This window comes from Nannobrachium achirus, assembly GCF_963921795.1.
Source record: "Nannobrachium achirus genome assembly, chromosome: 19".
Taxonomy (NCBI): Eukaryota; Metazoa; Chordata; class Actinopteri; order Myctophiformes; family Myctophidae; genus Nannobrachium; species Nannobrachium achirus.
The window spans coordinates 43,990,930-44,013,533 of record NC_137826.1 but is presented as its reverse complement, the minus strand read 5'-3'; the positions used below and the strand labels follow the sequence as shown (position 1 = coordinate 44,013,533).

General features: G+C 42.0%; 3 protein-coding genes across 4 annotated transcripts in view; 2 read left to right on the top strand and 1 right to left on the bottom strand.

The window, feature by feature from the left end:
* Window positions 1-20,706, top strand: part of jakmip2 (janus kinase and microtubule interacting protein 2) — a gene marked incomplete at both ends in the record, with an annotated part of 37,847 nt that extends 17,141 nt beyond the window's left edge. Inside the window, 12 exons of one of the 2 annotated variants that reach the window (XM_080748742.1) lie at window positions 13-96; window positions 1,163-1,225; window positions 1,773-1,871; window positions 13,187-13,288; window positions 13,831-13,884; window positions 14,004-14,069; window positions 14,177-14,245; window positions 15,105-15,182; window positions 15,403-15,453; window positions 15,956-16,108; window positions 19,402-19,467; window positions 20,656-20,706. In XM_080748742.1, coding sequence (XP_080604868.1) covers window positions 13-96; window positions 1,163-1,225; window positions 1,773-1,871; window positions 13,187-13,288; window positions 13,831-13,884; window positions 14,004-14,069; window positions 14,177-14,245; window positions 15,105-15,182; window positions 15,403-15,453; window positions 15,956-16,108; window positions 19,402-19,467; window positions 20,656-20,706 — 936 coding nt within the window. The remainder of the gene's footprint in view (window positions 1-12; window positions 97-1,162; window positions 1,226-1,772; window positions 1,872-13,186; window positions 13,289-13,830; window positions 13,885-14,003; window positions 14,070-14,176; window positions 14,246-15,104; window positions 15,183-15,402; window positions 15,454-15,955; window positions 16,109-19,401; window positions 19,468-20,655) is intronic. The other variant, XM_080748743.1, reaches the window with a different exon arrangement.
* On the bottom strand, window positions 7,220-9,378 carry LOC308304184 (E3 ubiquitin-protein ligase TRIM39-like; the record flags this gene model as incomplete). Its single annotated transcript, XM_080748744.1, has 2 exons — window positions 9,282-9,378; window positions 7,220-8,868 (listed from the first exon to the last, which is right to left on the bottom strand). The coding sequence occupies exon 2, from the start codon at window positions 8,864-8,866 to the stop codon at window positions 7,220-7,222; it is 1,647 nt and encodes a 548-aa protein (XP_080604870.1). The 5' UTR covers window positions 8,867-8,868; window positions 9,282-9,378.
* LOC308304185 (pre-mRNA-splicing factor RBM22-like) lies at window positions 17,171-18,454 on the top strand (the record flags this gene model as incomplete). Its single annotated transcript, XM_080748745.1, has 1 exon — window positions 17,171-18,454. One exon carries the CDS (start codon window positions 17,171-17,173, stop codon window positions 18,452-18,454), a length of 1,284 nt encoding a protein of 427 aa, XP_080604871.1.
* Window positions 20,707-22,604: the final 1,898 nt, after the last annotated feature.

The following is a 22,604-nucleotide window of genomic DNA, read 5'->3' as shown; positions in this document are numbered from 1 at the left end:
TTGTTGTTCCAGGCTCAGGAGCAGCTTCAAGCTGATGTTCTCAGGTACAAGGCCAAGATAGAAGACCTGGAGAAGGAACTGGCCTTCAAAGGACAGGTAGAGAGAGCTTAAAGCACAAATATGCAAATATATTTTTACATTACTTTTCTAGTATTACTCCAGTGATGGAAAAAGTACTCACATGTATTACTTAGTAATACATGTGAGTAAGTAAAAGTATCAATACTGCAATGTAGAAATACTCTCTTAGGGTGCCCTCAGACCAAAATACCTATGAGAGTGGAATCCGCGTTCCGCCAATGCATTTCAATGAGAAGGGAGCGTTTTTTTGCAGAAATCCTCTGCTGGCATGAAACCGCTTCACTCTCATTGAAATGCATTGGTGGAACGCGGATTCCACTCTCATAGGTATTTTGGTGTGTGGGCACCCCTAGAGGTAAAAGTCCGGAATTCAAATTGTACTTGAGTAAAAGTATGAAAGTGTAGGCATCAAAATGTAATTAAAGTACAAAATGTTTGAAAATAGCAGATCTACAAGCTCACAACGCATCGTGATGCGACGCGTTGTGAGCTTGTAGATCGTCTATTTTCAAATAGCAGAGGTATAAAATAGGGCTAAAGTCGTTTATGTATGTTTTGTAATATTATAATTTATATCTGCAAAGTAACTAGTAACTAAGGTTTTCAATTAATTGTAATGGAGTAAAGGAACAATATTTGGTTCCGAGATGTAGCGGAGTAGAAGTAAAAGTATTCGGAATTGGAAACACTCAAGTAAAGTACAAATACCCGTATTTTCCGGACTATAAGGCGCACCGGACTATAATAAGGGGCACTGTCAATGAATGGTCTATTTTCGAACTGTTTTCATATATAAGGCGCACCGGACTATAAGGCGCACATAATAGACGCTATCGTTGCGTTATGCATCCAACAGATGGAGCTGTGCTAAAGGGAATGTCAATGAATGATCCATATACAGGTATAAGGCGCACTGGACTATAAGGCGCACTGTAGTTTTTTGAGAAAATTAAAGGCTTTTAAGTGCGCCTTATAGTCCGGAAAATACGGTACTTAAAAATTGTACTTAGGTACATTACTTAACTAAATGTACTGTGTTACTTTACACCACTGTATTACTCATGTTTGTGCCTTTTCTCAGGACTCCAGATGGGTGGAAGAGAAGCAGCTGTTCATGCGGAGGAATCAGGAGCTCTTAGAAAAGGTCGGCCTCAACGTTGCAACAGTCACAGAGCTACTAGTATTATTACTAGAGTAGATCATTTTGACAATAGTGCACATACAATTCATCACTGTTTATTCGCTGGGTTATTTCAGTCAAAATGATCTGATAAGAATTCATGCTGTTATTGAAACCTTCCCAGAGAGACAGTACACAGCAGGGAATGATAGCTATTATAACATTATTAGCAGTTTTAAAAAAAGAATTGCATCACTTTTTGAGACTATCAACGGGTTCGGATTGACCATGACAACTTCAAAATGTAAGAGTTACAGCACATTTTGAATTTAAAATTCATAGTAACTATAATGTCTAGTAAAAATACAACTTTATTTCTTATATCTATCACTCCCAAGACTTAATCAAAAATATTACTAAATATGCAGTAGCAACTAAAACGATTTTTTAGTAGATTTATACTCACACACAGTGTGATGTGTTGTGAGCTTGTAGATGTGCTATTTTCTGTACGTCATTCCTAAACGGTGACTCGTAGAACAACTGGCTCCATTGTCTCTGCTATGTCCAGGTGGATAAGTTGGACGTGGAGTCTAATCGTCTGCAACAGGAGCTTCAGGACTCCAAAGACCAGAATGAACTGTTGGAGTTCAGGATACTGGAGCTAGAGGTGAGACTAAAGCATTTCATAGGTGCCTAACCCCAGTTTAAAGGGATATTTCACTTAAAAAAAACACCGGACAGTCTTTAAGTTGTTTCATTCAGTATTTAGATACTATATTATCAGACACGCCCCCCTCATATACAAACTCAATTTTTAACCCATGATAGATTCATCAAAAAAACTTGGTTCTGGTGACTGATTTTGGCCTTCTAATACGTGAGGGTGCCTAGTTTTTTTCAATTACTTTTTTTAAGTGAACTATCCCTTTAAACATCCATTCCACTCACCATATGGCCAAAGAGCAACGTTGGCATTGCTGGAAATCACAGAGTGCCTCAACGGCAGGTGCACCGATCGGATGGAACGCCACTCAGCTGTAAAATCACTGCAAACTTTAAAAATTACAGATACCTCAGCAACCCTATACTTTAAAGTCCCATAATTTCCAGGTGTTTACCAGGATAGTAGATGGCAATTAATATTTACTAGGAAAGTTCCATTAATAAATGGAGAGTTAGTGCCACATGATTTCCTTGCCTCAGGGGGTCACGCCAATTCTTGGCCATCTGGCCAGTGATGTATATCAGACCAGTTACCCATATATGGAGACCCCTGGTACCCATATATTGTACTGTATATGGAGATAAGCTGTGAGAGCCCAAACATGCTTACACAGTTATTCGTTATGTGAAAGTCCTATGATGTCTATGACATCTGACAACATCACAGTGTTATTTTCATCTTCAAGTCAGTCACTTTGTCAAGGTCAGAGAATGCCCCTCAGCCCCTCACCATCCCCTGTGCCACCCTCCATTTTCCTTTTGCTCTCGACAGCTCTGCTGCTGGTCGACAGCTCTGCTGCTGGCCATGGATTCAATCCCTTTACATGCCACAGTTCCCTGCAGGAAGAGCACTCTCCACTTTATCCTTGTATATTTGTTGTCCACCTCCATCTCTTTCTGAATCTTCCTCTTTCTCTCTTTCTCAGTTCATATGTGTCCGCTCTTGTAAATACCAGTGGAGAACGGAAGTGAGACAGCCAGGGTGTCACAAGTGGGGGGGGGGGGGGGGGGGAGTGGGACTGAGTTACTAGGGCCCAAGGTGGAGGGGCCTTAATTATTTTATATACTTTAGCTATTGAAAAATAGCAGATCTACAAGCTCACAGTGCGGCACCGAGTGCCGCGCTGCGAGCTTGTAGATCTGCTATTTTTGAAAAGTCGAAAATTTGTAACTCAAATTTTGCTTCTGGGGGGGTCCCTGGAACAAAATATTTTGAGATGCTGGTCAGTGGCCAAATAGATATCATTTTGGGGGTCCTTCACCTTAAAAGGTTTGAGCACCGCTGACATAGAAACATAGTTTTTTCAAAAAACCTTAGAAGGATTTGAAATATTCAAAGACTTGCACAAATGTTCACGATTTTTCAAAAATAGCAGATCTACAAGTTCACTCGGTGCCGTGCTGTGAGCTTGTATATCTGCTATTTTTCAATAGTTAAAGCACAAAATAACGCGCAATAATGTGTTCACAGTCTAAATGCGTTAAACCCCCTCCCCTATGAAGAACATTCATGGGGGGCCCGCAATGAATCCTTGTACCCAGGGCCCAGAATTTGGTGTGACACCCCTGGAGACAGCTACAGATAAGATAACAGATGAGTAGTTGTTGGCCCGATCCCCAGTGTGAGAGTGGGCCCCGTGTGTCCAGCCAAGTATTTTATAGGCAGTGTGTCTGTTTTTTTTTAGCTGACCAGGCCCACTCTAGTATCACCATCTTTTAGCTCAGTCAGATGAGTGATGATTGAATTACATTGTTTAAAAATGTGCAAAAGAAGAGTCTATATATTATTGAGCAGATGCTAGCACAGAAATATGAATGTATGATAACATACATAAATCCATTATGAATAACACAACGATTTAAAGCCCAAAGCGTATTACACATGGATTCGTGGAGGGTTAGCACTGACTTAGCATAAAGATTTTTTTAAAGCTTATCATAGCGCTTCCACCCATTGCCCCAATTTCTTTTCATTGCACGCACGACGACGCACGTAACCCCAAAACATTGTCATCAAATGCCCCATAGAAAGATGGAGATTTGCTGTCTATTGAGCATTTTTGTTGATGCGAACACTTTCTGCCTTTTGTTTAGCTGATCTTTGTCACTGCTCTGTACAGGCTCGGCACTTAATTAAACCTTAAAACCTAAGTTTTGGGGTGCTTTGTGCAGTGACTCTGGTTACTCTCACAAATATAAACTCTTTGTTGTTTATATTTGATTTGTGAAACTCATAACCTAATGCTTGGCTAACATAGAGGCATCCAGTTTGAGGATGGTTAATGTTTATCGGTTGTGCAATTAAAGGTTAACCTAAGTGCATGGTCTTAAAGGTAGGCCTGATGAAAAGGGACAGCCAACCACAAGATCGATAACTTTTGTCCCATTTTACTTTTCCCACTGTCACTCGTACTGTGTAACTACCAGTCTATGTGGTTTGCAAATAAAGGTGAAGAGGGATGTAATATTTTAGGTAGATATCGGCTGACATATCCAATTTACCGCCCTTAACCACTTTCAAGTTCGAGTTCCTATTTTGGGCATGTCATTATGCGAACATTTTAATATTTACAAAAATGTCAAAGAATTTCAGAATGATTGAGCTCAAGCTAGCTTGTAGATCAGCTATTTTTTCTATTCGTCATGAAGAACTATATAAACTAGACAGTGAGGTAATTTAGCACAGATGTAACAAAAGTGTGTATAAGATGAAACAAAATGTATACATGGACATACATTCTAAGTAAAAATCTAAACAATATTGTCATTATTGAACGTTTATTTTTCATCTTTGCCCAAACATTTAAGGAATGCGCAGGCACATTTTGACGAGTCACATTTTCCATCTTCTATTATTGATAACATGCAGCCAAGAGCCAGTAATTAATGAATGTAAAAACAATATATACAAGAAAGAAAAGTAGTCAACCCAACAGTCTCAAACAGGGAATACAAGTTATACAACTCCATTTACCATAATTAGTCGTTTCTTTATGACTTGTAAGATTAAGTACTTGTGTTTCAATAGATTACATCTTATTATTATTACAAACTTATGCACAACCGTTAAATGTCTTGATATGAAATGACAGTTGACTGAAAGTAGAACTGTCAATTAATCCTTCCATATACTTCATGTAGGATTTGTCTAATCTGTGTGATTGACAGGAGAGATGATCAGAGGAGCAGAGTTTGTACCACCATGATTGTTACCTGGACTGAAGTATGGGTAGAGTTTCTCAGTGAAGTTGCAGCCAGTGAAAGAGTAGAGGTGAACTCTGTTCTCCACATCATAAAAGGAGACCAGGCCCTCCTCATAATCCACAAACACTCCCACTTTCTCAAGCCTCTCTTTTACAGGGAGGAGGGTAGAGGGGGCAGAAAGGGCCTTGTACTCATTCCCATTCTTCAACCATATAGTCCAGTAACCTTTTTTAGGGCCCAATTTGATTTTGTCTTGCCTGTTTATGGACGCTCTAGCCACTCCGATATCCCAGTCAGTCTTTCCTGTAACCTGAACCTCAAAGTAAAATCTTCCTGAGGAGAGGCTTTGTTTTCCTAAGACACAGGAACCTGTAGAGAATCTCTCTGTGTTGTGTGGGAGATTCTTCCCCATGTCTCCATGATTCACTTGTTTTCCATCTTTGGACAGGATGAGTTTATGCTGTGCTGTATCAGGGTCCAGAGTGACATCCACTGCATATTGCTGGATCCTCCTCATCTCAGCATCACACAACTTCTCCATCTCTTTACTAATTGTCTTCTCCAGCTGAGCCACAGCTGTCCTAACAGTCCCCACATATGAAGAGCAATGGACATTGACCTTTGTCCAGTCCTTGGTGGGTGTCTTAATGATCGGGAATTTCTGGAGGAGGTGGAGGTGGTCTTCAGTGTGTGAGAGCTGCCTCAGCTCAGAGCTTCTCTTCTCTAACTAGATAGACTAACCAAAGAAGTAATCAGTGTCACTTTGCTGCTAATCTCTCGAGACAGCCTCAGGGCGGTCCCTTTTCGTGACGATGGCTAGCCAGAATGCTTTGCTGCTAATGCTGGCCTAACAAACTTGGAATTGGGTTGGACACATTACAACCAGAAATTACTTGAGCCAAAACTACCCACAGTTCAGGGTGATGACCAGTTTAATGACCCAATTTCACATTACGAATCAACAGGATTTTCTTCTGATCGTTTTTGATGTAGCCATACATGGGAATTAATTACCAAAATGAGGCACTAAGCCTACATAACCTAAATATAATGTCTGGTTAACATAGAGGCCTCTAGTTTGAGATTGGTTAACGTTAATGTTTATCGGTTGTGCAATTAATGCTTGTGCACTATGCACTTACAGTAGGTTTGACACCTAAGTGCTAAAGGTCTAAAAAGTTGGGCCTGATTAAAAGGGACAGCCAAGCACAAAATCACAGTTTTTTGTTCCATTCTATTTCTCCCACTGGTACTGTGTACCCTACCCAGTCTGGTACTGTGTACCCTACCCAGTCTGGTACAGTGTACACTACCCAGTATGTGTGGTTCTTCAAATTAAGGTGAAGATCGATTAGTCAAACGTCCACATTGTCAGTAGAATTTGCTCTGACACTCCTACACAAAAATATAGTTTTACCTACTTTATCAATACTGCGCATGGAAGTCAGATCAAACACTGCAGTGAGGTAGATATCAGCTGAATTATCCATACTGCACTTAATCACTTTCAACTTGGAGTTCCTATTTTGGGCATGTCATTATAGGCATTTTATTTACAAAAATGTCAAAGAATTTCAGAATGAGTGAGCTCAAGCTAGCTTGTAGATCAGCTATTCTTGCTATTTTAAGAACTATATAAACTAGACAGGGAGTACATTTTGCCCAGATGACGTTACAAATAGTGTGTATAAAATGAAACAAAATGTATACATGGACATATTACATTCTAAGAAAGAAAATGAAAATGATTTTCATTGAAAGTTTATTTTTCATCTTTGCCCAAAGTATTTAAGGAATGTGCACATTTTCCATCTTATATAATTGATAACATGCACCCAAGAGCCAGTAATTAATGAATGTCATAATATACAATCAAGTCAAGAATCAAGAAAGAAACCCTGTCTCAAACAGGGAATACAATTTCAGTGGATTTACCACATTAGTTTTTGGTTTTACTTTCTTTATGACATGTAAGATTAAGTTCTTGTGTTTCAATATATTACATCTTATTCTTATTACAAACTTTGCAAAATGAAATAACAGTTCCATATACACATTTTCATGTAAGGATTAATACTTTTCCTAGTATTAATCTGTGTGATTGATAGGAGAGATGATCAGAGGAGCAGAGTTTTCACCACTATGGTTACCACATGGACCGAAGTATGGGTAGATTTTCTCAGTGAAGTTGCAGCCAGTGAAAGAGTAGAGATGAACTCTGGTCTCCACATCATAAAAGGAGACCAGACCCTCCTCATAATCCACAAACACTCCCACTTTCTGGAGCTTCTCTTTTACATGGATGAGGACACTGGGGGCAGCAAGGGCCTCATACTCATTTCCATTCCTCAACCATATAGTCCAGTAACCATCTTCGGGGCTCAATTGGATTTGCTCTTTCCTTTTGATGGACTCTCTAGCCACTCCGATATCCCAGTTAGTCTTCCCTGTAACCTGAACCTCAAAATAAAATCTTCCTGAGGAGAAGCTTTGTTTTCCTAAGACACAGGGACATGGAGAGAATCTCGCTTTGTTGTCTGGGACATTCTGTTTTTTATCACTGTTGTGCACTTGTTTTCCATCCTCAGACAGAATGAGATTGCAGTGTGCTGTATCAGGGTCCAGAGTGACATCCACTGCATATTGCTGGATCCTACTCAGCTCAGCATCACACAGCTTCTCCATCTCTTCACTGAGTGTCTTCTCCAGCTGAGCCACAGCTGTCCTCATTATCCCCCCATATATAGGCTGAAGGACCTTGACCTTTGTCCAGTCCTTAGTGGGTGGAGGGGTCTTGATGTTTGTGACGTTCTGGAGGAGGTGGATTTGGTCTTCAGTGTGTGAGAGCTGCTTCAGCTCAGAGCTTCTCTTCTCTAACTCTGTGATTTCCTGTTCCAGCTCTTTAATGAAGCCTTCAGCTTGTTTCTCTGCTATTTTCTGCTTCTTTTCAATCACATCAATGATCTCAGCCTGGCTTCTCTCAATAGAGCTCATCAGAGCAGTGAACACTGGCACACTGTCTGCTATCTCTCTTTCTGCATCTTTCTTGCTGAGCTCTACTGAGTGTAGGACCTCCTGAATCTTCAATTGTCTCTCCTGGATCATCTGCTGAACTTCAGCCTCTGTTTTTCCCAGCTCAGCCTTCTTTCCATCACATGCCTCTTTCAGAGATACAATCTGGTGTAACTTGTGGTCTAACTCGGTGCAGAACCTACAAACACACGTGTGATCAGTCTTACAGAACAGCTCCAGAGGTCTATCATGTTTCTTGCAAATTATGTCTTCCAGGTTCTTTACAGGGTCAATAAGTTTGTGTCGTTTTAATGCTGCGACTCTCAGATGAGGCTCCAGGTGAGTCTCACAGTAGGAGGTCAGACACCCCAGGCAGGACTTCACAGCCTTCAGCTTGATCTCAGTACAGATGTCACAGGACACTTCATCTGGTTCAGTATGTTCTTGATTTGTGTTGGAACTTGAAGGCGTTTTCAGCTGCTTTGACTTCCTGAACTCATCAGCCATCCCAGAAATGAATGTATTGACAAAGACATCCGGCCTCTTATAGAAGATTCTTTGACATAGTGGACACTGACACACATTGTTAGTATCCCAGCAATGTGTGATGCAGGTTTTGCAGTAGTTGTGTCCACATGGAGTGGTGATTGGATCAGTGAACACGTCCAGGCAGATAGAACACAGGAACTGCTCTTCGGACAGGAGACTGCTGGCAGAGGCCATTTCTACACATGGAGAATAAAAGCGAAATAATCAAATGTTGCTCTTGAATAATACTTTCTCACAGCTTAAATTAATAGTTATGAATCTGGTTTGGATAATTTTAGAATAGAGCACACTAATGTTGACTGAGAGATTACTGTACTTCATTGAAACGTGTCATTCTAAACCGGATTAGAATGGGGATACAAACAGGGGAAATCTCGCTCTTTCGAACGACCATCATTTCGACCGGAGGGTTAGCGACTCACCCCATGGGGGTTAGGGTTAGGCTAAGGGTTAGAGTTGGGTGTCGAAAACATGACATGTAGAAACAGCAAAGCGCTCCCATACAAATATATAGGAGAATATCATGTCTGGATACAGTTTAATATACTTTCCATTCTCAAGTAAAGAATAATACATCTGCTGTACTCACCTTTATCTAAGTTCTCAGTATTTCTGCAAAAGTCCTGTCGAAAGAATGTTTTGTTGAGAGCTTGTGCCCTTCAACCAATCTAGTTTCACAATTTTACTTTTGCTTCTCTAGAAATTGAGGGAACTGAAAAAACTCCTCTGTGTTGCCATATTTTGTGAGAGAAAGAAGTAACCAGGTCTAGGAAAACTAGCCAAAAAGACAACTAGGCCACATGAGCACTGCATAGGCTATTTGAAAATAGCCGATCTACAATCTTACAACATGTTGCAATGTGATGCATTTTGAGCTTGTAGATCTGCAATTTTCAAAAACTCTTGCAATAAAATATGGGATAATTGGAATATTTTTTTTAAACATTCTAATTGCTCCCTGACACATTTTCACTTCAGGTTTAAATAATAATATATTGTTTTTGAAAGTAAGCCTAAATAGGTTAGTACACTTTAGAATCAAGCCCAAAAATACACAACCCACAACTACTGTACCAATTTTTACAAGCAACTTTACAGAAAAAGAATCCCAAAGTCGCTTATAATAAGCGGACATGGCAACAGTGAAACTCCTCCTAGCTGTAGTTGTTAACCCTTAACAGCCACCGCACGTCTGTCCTTAGTTTCTTTGTAATCCCCTTCCTCTCATACAATCGTTCTCTGGTTCTCTACTTACACCATCCATGATGAAAGAGAAACCTTTTCCTTTCATTTTGTTTTGTTTTTTGGGGTGAATCAATGACATGCTAGGGCATTCACCAACTATTCGAATATTCGAATATCAAAGTCACTATTCGACGTTGTTCACCGAAGTCGAATATTCGCTTATTTTTTTTTTTTTTTATTGTTTTCTCTTTAAAAAATATATAGTTTATAAAGCTTGGCTAGAAAGGAAGTCATAAGAATGAGTTGTCAAAACCTTTTAGGCCGTGACCCCCAAAATAAACATATTTGAACTGGGGACCCCCACCCTGACAAGCACTTGGAGTTGTAGGTATTACATTTAATGTGACTCGGCTCCTCAAATTGCGAGGCGTTGTGAGCATGTAGATCTGCTATTTTCACAATTGTTTCTCCTGTTGCTTACTTAATATTTGACAGTTTGGCCAGTCCTGTCGAATATTCGACTATTCTAATACTTTGAGGTCGAATAATTAGAATACTAAAAATCACTATTCGTGAATGCCCTAGGGCCTATGACATGCCATGAGATGCTTGTTTGTCTGTCTTTGGTAAGGCTCTTGAGGTCACCCATGAAACTCTAATCAAATCTGGGATATATCAATAGATGAGCTCATGTCCATGACCCTCAATTGCATTAATATGTTATACTTTGCAGTAAGTTGTCAGGGAGCTAGCCAAGTAATCAGTGTCACTTTGCTGCTAATGCTAGCCCTAACAAACTTGAAATTGTGTTGGACACATAACCAACCAGAAATTACTCTAGCCAAAACTACTCACAATTCAGTGCAGCCTGATGTGATGACCCAGTTTAATGACCCAATTTCACATTACGGATCAACAGGATTTTTTTCAGATCGTTTTTGAAGTAGCCAGACATGGGAATTAATTACCAAAACGAGACGCTAAGCCTACATTCTGCAAATCTTTGGGATTCTGCTTGTTTTTAAATGTAGTATGCTTAAATTGACATGTGCTGTGGCATGCTACATTCCATTCATGAGCTGATATTAGTGTATTGAATTCCTCTGGTGTCACGTCTGCCATGTGTTGCCACCTCACGAGTCCCTCATTTGCTTCACCTTTTGTAGGCCGGAGGATGGTGGAGAGTGGTTGTCGATTTGGGTGGTTGGGGGTGTTTTTTAGTCGAGCACATTTGAAATTCATACTCTATTTTTAACAGTGAGCTCAGGGAGCAGTTATGGGTTAAGTGGGACACTTCAGTTTTGACACACAGGCTGAGGAGTGGGGACGAGCTGAGGGTTGAGCTGGCTACTGTCCTATTCCCAGACGTCCTCTCTCTCTCTACCCACTCATCCATGGCTGTCCCTGCTAGGACACCCGATGCACCAAACTTCTCCCAAGAGGTCGTAGTTGTGTCTAATGTGGCTGCGATGGTCCTTGGTGGCTTGTAGGGTTCAGTGGATGTATTACCTGTATCACCTTTACAGATGAGATGAAAACTGTCGGGTGTCTGATGAAGCGTCACAAGGATCCCTGTTCAAATTCCACCATGTCGCCATGTGTTTCCTGTCTCTCTGCACTCTCCTAATCTAAATACATGAAAACGTGACGAAAATAATTTTCAATATTCCGTGGTGTTGATCTCTGTTGACATTGATTTTGTTTTGTATGGAAGGGAATCACTTTTAATAGCAATCATTACCTGAGGCTAATCACATGAAATGCTGGTTATAAAGCTTTAATACGCATTAACTCAGAGAATCAAACTCTGAAAAGAATTGGCATACGTAAGGTAAAGGTTCTGATGCACTCTCTGCTGTGTCTCTTTTTGTATCCCTCTCTCTGTCCTGTCCTGTCACTCTCACACATGTAGCCTATTCTCTCTTTCTCAGTATCTCTCTTGTTCTCTCTGTCTCTCGATTGTTCTCTATCCCTTCGTCTTCTCTTTCTGTCCCTCTCCCCCTCTCTGTCCCCCTCTGTCTCTGTCTTACACATACATACAGCACATACATAACACACACTGTCCGTCCGTGTCCACAATTCAGGTTCTAAAGGCTCTGTCAGACTGTCACTAATTAATTAGGCTACAGTTTCCTCTACTGTTGAAACAGCCGGCTAGTGGTGTGAGCCGTTCAGCCGTTAAGACCCGGCGGGCGGGCAGGCAGCTAGCCAGCCTGTCTGTCAGTCAGCCAGTCAGTCAGCCAGGCAGGAATTCAGCTGACAGTGCTCTTTGTGCACTTGTCTTGCTGCAGTGCAGATGTTGAATCAAGCCGGCGAGAGACAGGCCTGCCCCCTAGTGTTTACAGAGGGGAACGGTACAGTAGTAGAGGCCCCTGGCTGCTCTCACTCACTAGGGAGTTCACCACACTGCAGTATGCACCGGGCAATAATTAATTCAAGAACAGCAGTGCTGCTGGGGGGTGCCTGGTGGTTCAGCCTGTTAGTGCACAGAGCACAATGCTGCTAGTGAGTCCGTGGTGAGAACCTAGCTCTGGTCCAGAGCGTCAGCTGCACTGACGCTCTGACAGGCAGCTGACTATAAGACTAGACCAGGATTTCTCAGCCCCTACGACGGCTCAACCTCAGTCAAAATAAACTAAACTACTTCGCTACTCACCTAAACAAAGGTAGTTTTGCTTTGTTGAAAGACTAGCTATTTATTCTCCACGGTGGGAAACCTCTCAGCACCCCACCCTCTCTGTAAAATACATTATTTTTGTCATGAAATAAAACGCATCGAACTCGACTGCTTGTCCGCCGCCACTTATTTCCGGCTTGGGTCTGCGGTGGCCGCTGGGTGGCTCGAGTTGGGTGACCTCTGTCTTGTCTCGCATGTGCCTCCTCTCTCTGCCCTTAGTTTCCTGTCTCTCTACACTTTATCCAGCATAAAAGAATGCTGGGTACATTTAATTGTTTTCTAATTGACAGGTCCTGATACCTAGATGAACTCTTAATAGCCATGAGTAAAATTGCTTTTTTAAAGCAATTTCTTTTCTTTTTTTCTTTTCTTTGCCTCATGAAATATATAGCCTACAGTAAAAAATTATGAGCACTGTACATAAAATATCAATCTTCCCAATGAAGCCGGACGATTTAACATATGGCTTGAGTGTGTGTCGCGGAAAACCGCTGGAGGAGCAGTGTGCCAAACTTTGGGTCTATCTTTTTTTTTGCAAGTCACTGTGAAAATGTAATTCACTGATACATTCAAATAATTTAAACTATTCAAGATATGGCTTAGCAAAATGGATATCTTTCTTCTCTGTGTAGGAGCGAGAGCGGAGATCTCCTCCGTTCAACCACCTGAGGATGCATCCCTTTGCAGAAGGAGTCAGCGCCCTGCAGATCTACTGCATGAAGGAGGGGGTCAAGGTACAGTACAGATCAATGCATGAATGAGGGAGGTTAAGGTGCACACCATTTTTAACCTACATAAAATCACATAACTGGGTTATAACATGGTGTAATGCAATACAAGTGTAATGTAAGGCAGTGGTTCTCAACATGTGGGGGTTCAACCAGGGGGGTCCCCAAATTATGTTGGGGGGTCCCCAGATGATGAACTTAATGTGAAACATTGTTTTCTCACTCAACAGTCAACAAACCAACATAAAGTTTAAGTGAGGCGTCAACGTGAGGCGTTGTGAGCATGTACTGTAGATCTGCTAGTTTCACAATAGAACCGTGTTTTACAAAATGTAATGCCTCAACTCTTAGTGCTCGTCAGGGTGGGGGGGTCCCCAGTTAAAATATGATTATTTTGGGGGTTGCAGCCTGAAAAGGTTGAGAACCACTGATGTAAGGTAATATCATTGGGCTGTTAGAGTGGTAAGGAATGCATTTAGAAAGAAAATGCACTTTAAAGGAAGAATACTTTGCAATAAATGTTTAATGTAGTTTATCACCCTCCACAGGATGTGTGTATACCAGACCTCATCAAACTCCTAGATATCCTGGGGGACAACGGGGTAAGTCGACGTGGGACTTTGTAATGTCACATAACCTAACAGTGTTGTAGAAAGGTGTTTCCTTGTTAAACATAGCCAAAAATGAATGTACTGTATATATGTTTGTCTCTTTTCTTTAGAATTTAAGAAATGAGGAACAAGTGGCGATTATTCAAGCGAGCACTGTTTTGTCGCTGGCTGAAAAGGTAAGCAGTGAATCTGTCTGCCTTAGCTGTTTCCCATTGATAACACATAGCAGCACTCTGGCTGACCTCTGTGTTTGTTGTGTGTGTGTGTGTTTGTCGCCCTCTAGTGGATCCAGCAGATAGAGGGCACAGAGGCAGCGCTGCACCAGAAGATGATGGATCTGGAGATAGAGATGGTGAGATGAGACAACTCTTTCATGTTCATGAAACAAATTCATGAAAGAAAAAAATATTATTATTATTATTATTATTATTAAAAGCATACATGACAGTGTAAATGATTTGACCTGGTGAGAGTCCATTAACTATATTGACCCTGCCGTCCCGATTTTTTAAGTATGCCTTTTTGATTTTCCGGACTATAAGGCGCACTTAAAAGCCTTTAATTTTCTCAAAAAACTACAGTGCGCCTTATAGTCCAGTGCGCCTTATATATGGATCATTCATTGACATTGACATTCCCTTTAGCACAGCTCCATCTGTTGGATGCATAACGCAACGGTAGCGTCTATTATGTGCGCCTTATAGTCCGGTGCGCCTTATATATGAAAACAGTTCCAAAATAGACCATTCATTGACAGTGCGCCTTATAGTCCGGTGCGCCTTATAGTCCGGAAAATACAGGTAAATGCATACTTAAAAAATGAAGTGAGCGGTGGATCATTCTGACTTTCTCAGAAATAGCAGATCTACGACATGTAGATTGGCTGTTATCAAATATCTGGATTATAAAAACAGGGTGGTAAAAGATTGGTTGTATTTTATTTTTTGCGCCTAACTTACTCTGTGAGTACGGGGGCACAAAGAAAGCACTTTATGTTGCAGATTTTGTTGCACACCAGATCTACTGTGCTTGCCTTAGATGCTTTTGTGTGGCGATATAGTATGTCATACATTTAGGAGAAAACACAAAAAAGTTAGAATATGGAGATACGGTGTTTATGCCTAAGAAATGAAGAAAGATAAAAAGAAATAAGATTGTCCGTTGCTAGTGGGATGTCAGACCAACTTAATGTGTGTGTTTATGTGATACAGGAGATGTTCTGCAAGCAGAAAGGCTATCTAGAAGAGGAGCTTGATTACAGAAAATCATCCTTGGACCAGGCCTACATGGTGAGCGAAAACAACGTGTGTGTGTGTGTGTGTGTGTGTGTGTGTGTGTGTGTGTGTGTGTGTGTGTGTGTGTACATGTGCAGGCGCGTGCACGACACGTGCGCACGCAGGTGCCTTTGAATGATTGTGTGTGCGCATAGTATGAGTAGGATTGTGCGGGTGTTTACTGAGGTCAGAGATGATTGATGGTGAATCTTACGTTGTTGTCTTTGCTCCACAGCAAATCCAGGAGCTGGAGGCCACGTTATACAATGCACTGCAGCAGGACAAGGTGATCACAGCTGATTGATTACACCTGTACACATTCTAAATATTCACTGTTAAAGAATTTAAAGAATAAATAAATAAATAACTTAAAGAATTTTTAATCAAGATTTAGTCGACTGAAACCGGACATTACATTTTATTCAAGAGTATAGCCCCTTCTCCACTACAGGGCCGAACTAGAACCAGAACTTTCCAGAACTTTCAAGAACTTTGAAGTTCCAGGACCAAGTTTTCTTACATTTCCATATAACCAGACTTAACCGGGAAGGTCCCAAAAAAGAGCAGCAAAGAGCTCCATTTTTCAAAAGTTTAAAACCTAAAAAAGGTTCCCAGAACCTTGTCTGAAATCGGGCCATGCGCTATGGAAACAAAACCAGAACCCAAAAAATAGGTTCAGGTTCTGGAAAGTTCAGGTTCCGCCTCGTAGTGGAAAATGGGCTTATGACGAGAACTAAATCAAAATTGGCTGTCAAAATCAACACTGCTCCCCACGCCGCCCCCTGCAGGTGATCAAGTACGGCGAGCCTCTGGATGAGCTGCAGAGGGACGAGCTGCGCACCGCTGTGGAGAAGCTGAGGAGACAGATGCTGAGGAAGAGCAGGGAGTACGACTGTCAGATCCTGGCCGAGAGGATGGAGCTGCTGCACCAGGCACACCAGGTGTGTGTGCGTGCATGCGTGTTTGTGTCAGGGATGGGACGATAAGCGATATTATCGTTTATCGTGATGAAAAACACTCACAATAATCAATCGTATTGTGGAGATTTAATGTATCGTGTCTGTCCGGAACGCCTGACACTGTGGTTCCCCTGACACATCACTGTGAGATCACAGTGATGTCAGATACTCAGAGCAGGGATCTCCGTATATGGGCATAAACAGGTGACATCACAGTGATGTCAGATACTCAAAGCACGGATCATCTCCATATATGGGCGTAAAAGTGATTCTGTCAGGGATCTCCATATATGGGCATAAAAGGGATTGTATCCCAGATGATGCCGTGTTAGGTGAACCACACTAACAGAATCCACATATGGCCAAGACAGATGAACTGTCACAGTCTGTCTGTCTGTCTGTCTGTCTGTCTGTCTGTCTGTCTGTCTGTCTGTCTGTCTGTCTGTCTGTCTGTCTGTAATGTCTGACACTGTGGTTCCCCTGACACATCACTGTGACATCATAGGTGACATCACAGTGATGTCAGTTACACAGACTGGGATCTCCATATATGGGCATAAAAGGCTGACACATCACTGTGACATCACAGTGATGACCGAAGGTTGCAGTTAAGTATGTAAACCGCCACATCCTGTCAGTAGGTATGCGATTCCGTGATTCCGTAACACCTCAATGCCTATGGCTGACCTGCCCATATATGGAGGCTGACCTGCCCATATATAGAGATCCCTGAAGTCATCCTGCCCATATATGGAGGCTGACCTGCCCATATATGGAGATCCCTGATGTCATGGACCTTCATATATGGAGCTGACCAACACTGACATCATCAACTCTACATCACTCAGATCTCCATATTTAGCTATGGCTGAGTCATTCTGACATCAGGATGACATCCATATCTGTGAATGCCAATATACATGTCAGCCTAACCAATATGCCCATATCTCCATATACATGGATCACCTTAATATGGGTATCAGGGATCTCCATAAATGGGTAACTGGTCCGATATATTAAAGGATAAAATTACTTTTTGTCAAAATGGCGATGTCCCTGGGAGCTAACACATACAACAGACAGAACTGGGAGGACGCATACTTTCCTATCCTGTGCCAGACATGTTTAGGAGAAAATCCTTACATCCGTATGACCAAGGAGAAGTATGGGAAAGAATGCAAGATATGCGCTCGTCCGTTCACCGTATTCCGTTGGTGTCCTGGAACTCGCATGCGCTTCAAGAAGACAGAGGTTTGCCAGACCTGCAGTAAGGTGAAAAATGTCTGCCAGACATGCTTGCTTGACCTGGAATATGGTTTACCTGTCCAGGTGCGAGACACTGGGCTGTCTGTCAAGGATGATGTTCCCATGTCAGATGTGAACAAGGAGTACTACACACAGAATGTGGAACGGGAGATTGCCAGCTCTGATGGGACGAGGCCCGTGGGTATCTTGGGTAAGGCTCCCAGCTCCAGTGACATGTTGTTGAAACTGGCCCACACCACGCCGTACTACAAGAGGAACCGGCCACACATCTGTTCATTTTGGGTGAAGGGAGAGTGTAAGAGAGGAAAGGAGTGCCCCTACAGGCATGAGAAGCCCACAGATCCAGATGACCCGCTGGCTGACCAGAACATCAAGGACCGTTATTATGGCATCAATGACCCAGTGGCTGACGAGCTGCTGAAGAGAGCCTCCACAATGCCTCGCTTAGACCCACCAGAGGACAAGACCATCAGTACCCTCTACATCGGTGGGCTGGGAGACACTGTTACAGATGCAGACCTGAAGAACCATTTCTACCAGTTTGAGTTGATTCGCACCATTACCATAATCCAGAGACAGCAGTGCGCTTTCATCCAGTTTGCTACACGACAGTCCGCTGAGATGGCTGCTGAGAAGTCCTTCAACAAGCTTATCATTAATGGACGAAGACTCACCGTCAAATGGGGCAGTTCTCATGCAGCGAGAGGCAAGGAGGCCATTAAGGAAGGGGTCAGTGAAATGGGCACCAGGCTTGACCCGGTTCCTGGACTGCCTGGAGCCCTACCTCCACCACAAGCTCTTGATGAAGATACTCCTGCCAACTATTTCAACCTTGACCCTGGTACTTCTCCTGTGGTCTTGAACATCGCTCTTCCCCCTCCTCCCGGGATCAATCCACCTCCTCCGGGTTTTGGCCCTCTGATGTTCCACCATATGGGTCCAATGGCGCCCCATATGCCTCCTCCGATGGGTTTGAGACCTCCTGTTCACATCCACTACCCTTCCCAGGACCCCCAGCGCATGGGCACTCACGCAGCACATGGCTCACGACATGGCGAATAGTGGCAAGGGTCAAATTACACTGTGATTTATATGTTATTCCTGTACTTGGCCTCACCAAAGTCAAAGTGAAGTGCTGTTCAATCTTGAGTTGTGGGTGGGGTTAAAACCCATATAATATATTTGATAGAAATGCATTGCATAAGAAACCAATTCCATTTGAAAGGGGTTAAATTAGATCTGTACTTGGTGCTGCTGTGCAGAAGGGACTGAACAAGCACCAGCTATATCTGGAAAAAGATGATCGCCTATAACTCAGCTAAACATACCTAGAGCATAAGTCCTCTGCCTGGTTTATGTGCTCATATTATGTTCAATTAAGATCAATTCCTATGGGTTTTCATCATGCTCTGACATCACTATGATGTCAGGGGAACCACACTAACAGAATCCCTTTTATGCCCATATATGGAGATCCCTGATGTCATCAATTAAGCCCATATCTAACAGGACTTCATAAGGGAATGCCCATATATATATATATATAGAGTCCACATCAGCCACATACCACACTAACAGAATCCATATATGGCCAAGACAGCCCATATCTGTGTGGCTGGTTCCACAGACATGGATCTCAATATAGAGTATGGGCATAAAAGGGATTGTACAGTATGTATGATGTCAGATGTCAAATACATCATAGGCTTTCACATAACGAATAACTGAGTAAGCATGTTTGGGGTCTCAAACCATATCTCCATAAACAGTATATGGATCTCCATATATGGGTACCAGGGGTCTCCATATATGTGTAACTTGTCCGATATACATCACTGGCCAGATGGCCAAGACATGGCATGACCTCGCCCTTAGGCGTCTTACTGGTATAGCAGCCATTCAGGAGGATGCATAACAAAACTACAGAGGTCAACTCGAGGTACAAAACGTACATTTTCTGATCCACGTCAAGCCCTCCATCTCACCTGGTTTCTCTCTGAATGTTTTAGAGAATCCGTGACCTGGAGGATAAGACAGACATCCAGCGGAGACAGATCAAGGACCTGGAGGAGAAGGTAATTGTTTTTAGCTGTACGGTACTTATAGTTAGTTCTACTTTATTAATCCCCACAGGGGAGTTGCTCCTCTGCCCACCCGAGTACTGGGCGGCCACTGAACAGCTCCCAAGGCCAGTGTCTCCAAAGGGCACTGGCACAAGTATGTACCATGTGGAGAACTTCTCAGAGAATGGCATCAGTCTGTTTCAAACCTCTTTCGCTGAGGCAACTGTACCCCTAACCATTGATCGACTATGCCAGGGGTCTTAAACGTTTTCAGCCCAAGGACCCCTTAGTTTAGAGAGAGATGAAGCAGGGGCCCCCACAACCTTTTCTTGGATTCCATAATAGTTTCAAATATTTAACCACTTGAACCGTCAACACTTAATAAATAATACACTTGACATTTCACTCTGTACTTAGTCTGCTCTTTTTCCTCTCTACACCAAACCTCTTTGCCGAAAATAGCCGTTCGACAAACTCACAACGCCTCGCTGGTAGATCTGCTATTTTTGGCTAAAGTTCTCAGAAGAATCACACAAAGATTTGGAGGACCCCCTGTAGAAGACCCCTGCACTATGCCATTTGATTGTACCCTCTATGAAAACAGCAAGAATGTTCTACTTTAAGAGCATCCGCGCATTCAAGATGTTCAATTCAGTTTTTGTCAACTCCTGCACCTTAGCTAAGTCTGATACCGTGTGAGCAGTGTGTTCTTTTCTATTTTTTGAAAGTGACGCTCAAGGTTTTATGTGATAAAGGTTAATGGCTCGCTCAATTCAAGCATGAAGACAGTTACAGTAGTGCTACAGTACTTCCTTTGGTACTGTATGGAGGAGGCAAACATTACTACAACTACAGTACCTGACGAAATGCCAAAAAATACAGTTATTTTGTATTATTTAGTCAAAAACTTTTCCATTTAGTGCAAAATTGCACATGAATGGGGGACCATTCTGTTCTGCTCGGTCTGAAGTTCTGGACCATCTGTGGCAGTTTCTCTATAACTTTAACTTGTCTTTTTCTGTGCTTTTTACTAACATGTCTTGAGTGTCGTCCTAATTTGCTCACTGTCTCTCTTCCTCTTTGTTCCCCTGTTTTCGTTCTTCTCTCCCTCTCTCTGCCTCTCTCCCTCTCTCTCTCTCTCTCTCTCTCTCTCTCTCTCTCTCTCTCTCTCTCTCTCTCTCTGTCTCTTTCCCCCTCCAGTTTTTGTTTCTGTTCTTGTTCTTTTCTCTTGCCTTTATCCTTTGGCCTTGAAGTCTGTGGTGTGTCCTGTTGCAGAGGTGAGTGAGTCCCGTGGGGCCATGAAGTCAATCAAAAACCCATCCTCCATCAACAGACCTTGGGTCAAGTCGTATTTGGAAATACTTGATCCAATGAGTAATAGGTGTAGAGTGTAGACTCTTACGATAATATGAAATGAGTTGAATTGACATTATATGAGATGAGATCAGAGGCCTGTACTATGAAGCAAGTTCAACAAAGACAGGATATATTATGTTGTAGTTATCTGGCTTATGACAGACAGACAGATATCTCCATATATGGACATAAATGGACACAGGCAAACAGATGGTCAAAATGGGTCCTATGACAACAGGTATAATGGGGTTTGCATTAAAGGGTGGGGCATTCATTCCCTATTTACATCGTTCCCGTGTAGGCCGGTCCCCGACTAGACGCTCAGCCGCCCGGCCGAGCTTCTAGTTATTAAAAATTGTTCAAACACTTTAAAAAAAAAAATAGCAGTTGTACAGTACAAGCTCGCAGCACGGTACAAAGTGACACGTTGTATATCTTTCGCAGAACCAGAATAGGGACGCTAAGGTTGATGTGGTTAGAAAGAATATGAAGAATGTAAACATTATACAGGCTAAAAGCAACACAGCTGCCAAATGCGGAAAGCCTGTGAATTTGTAAATTAGCAGGCTTATAATAGGATATGACTGTGAAAGAGACATCAAACATAACCTGCTCCTGAGCGTGCAAAAAGTTAAACATTATCATACATAATCATTCAAATCTAGGGTTCAGACCTGAGGTTACCTTGCTAGGCTTTGTTGTACAGGCCCCAGATCACATCAGATCAGATGCTTTTCTGCAAGCTTAAACTAAAGATTATTTCCAAATAGCATTTGACTCATGCTTGTCCTATTCCATGCCATGCCGTTTGTCTGTTGTCATCTCTTTTTCCGTTCTATATGTTCTGTCTAATCATCATCGTTCCCTTTTCTCTTCACACTCGTCTTTTGACGGTTCGTCATATTTCTTCAATGTCTACACTACAGTTAATTTCTTGTCTACAGGTTTCACTCCGGGGCCCAAAGATTGCGTTGAACAGTTTTGACATGAACTAAATGCCATTAGCTTGTATTTTTATTTTTCCATTTTGCTCATGTCTTTGTTCTCTCTTCTCTTGGAAAGCATGTTGCACAGTGGTTGTCCCTGTTCCCCCCTGCATTGCCCATGTTTCATTTAAGCCTGTGGCTTAAATGAAAATGAGATCCCATCACATGAGACTTGGCTTTCCAAAGGGCTCCACCAGTAATCATCAGTATTCCAATTTAACTCCACGCGTATGTTCATGTAAAGTAACTGTAATGTTGAAGACACACTGTAGTCAATATTTGTCAAGCTTACAGTTTACTGCTGATTATTAACAGCTGATTAAATATTAGAAGGGGGTATGATGGGCTGCTAAACTCTCCTCGCACACTTCAACATTTGTTAAATATGGAAATTCATAGGCAACATTTAATTATATATGTTTGTATATTGCTCTGCCTTTGAAATGAGGTCTTCTCTGTTGAGAATCCTTGGAGTGTGCGCATTTCCCATTATGACATGATTCTGAGGCTACGGTTAGTACTTGCTTGGCAGTCTACACAGATTGGACTTCAAATAAGCATATTGTCACTGAAACCTTGTATCGCCAAGTTTCACATTTTGTGTTTTTTCGTGTGAGTGAAGCCCTGCTTCATCATTCAAGTCTGTTGCACAAAACTAGTGGAAATAGCAGATCTGCAAGCACACAACGCCTCGCATCACGAGGCGTTGTGTGCTTGCAGATTGGCTATTTTCACTAGTTTAAAGGTGATACACCATGCATTTAAAAAGTATTTATGTCATATTGTTTATGTCCCAAAAACGTTTTT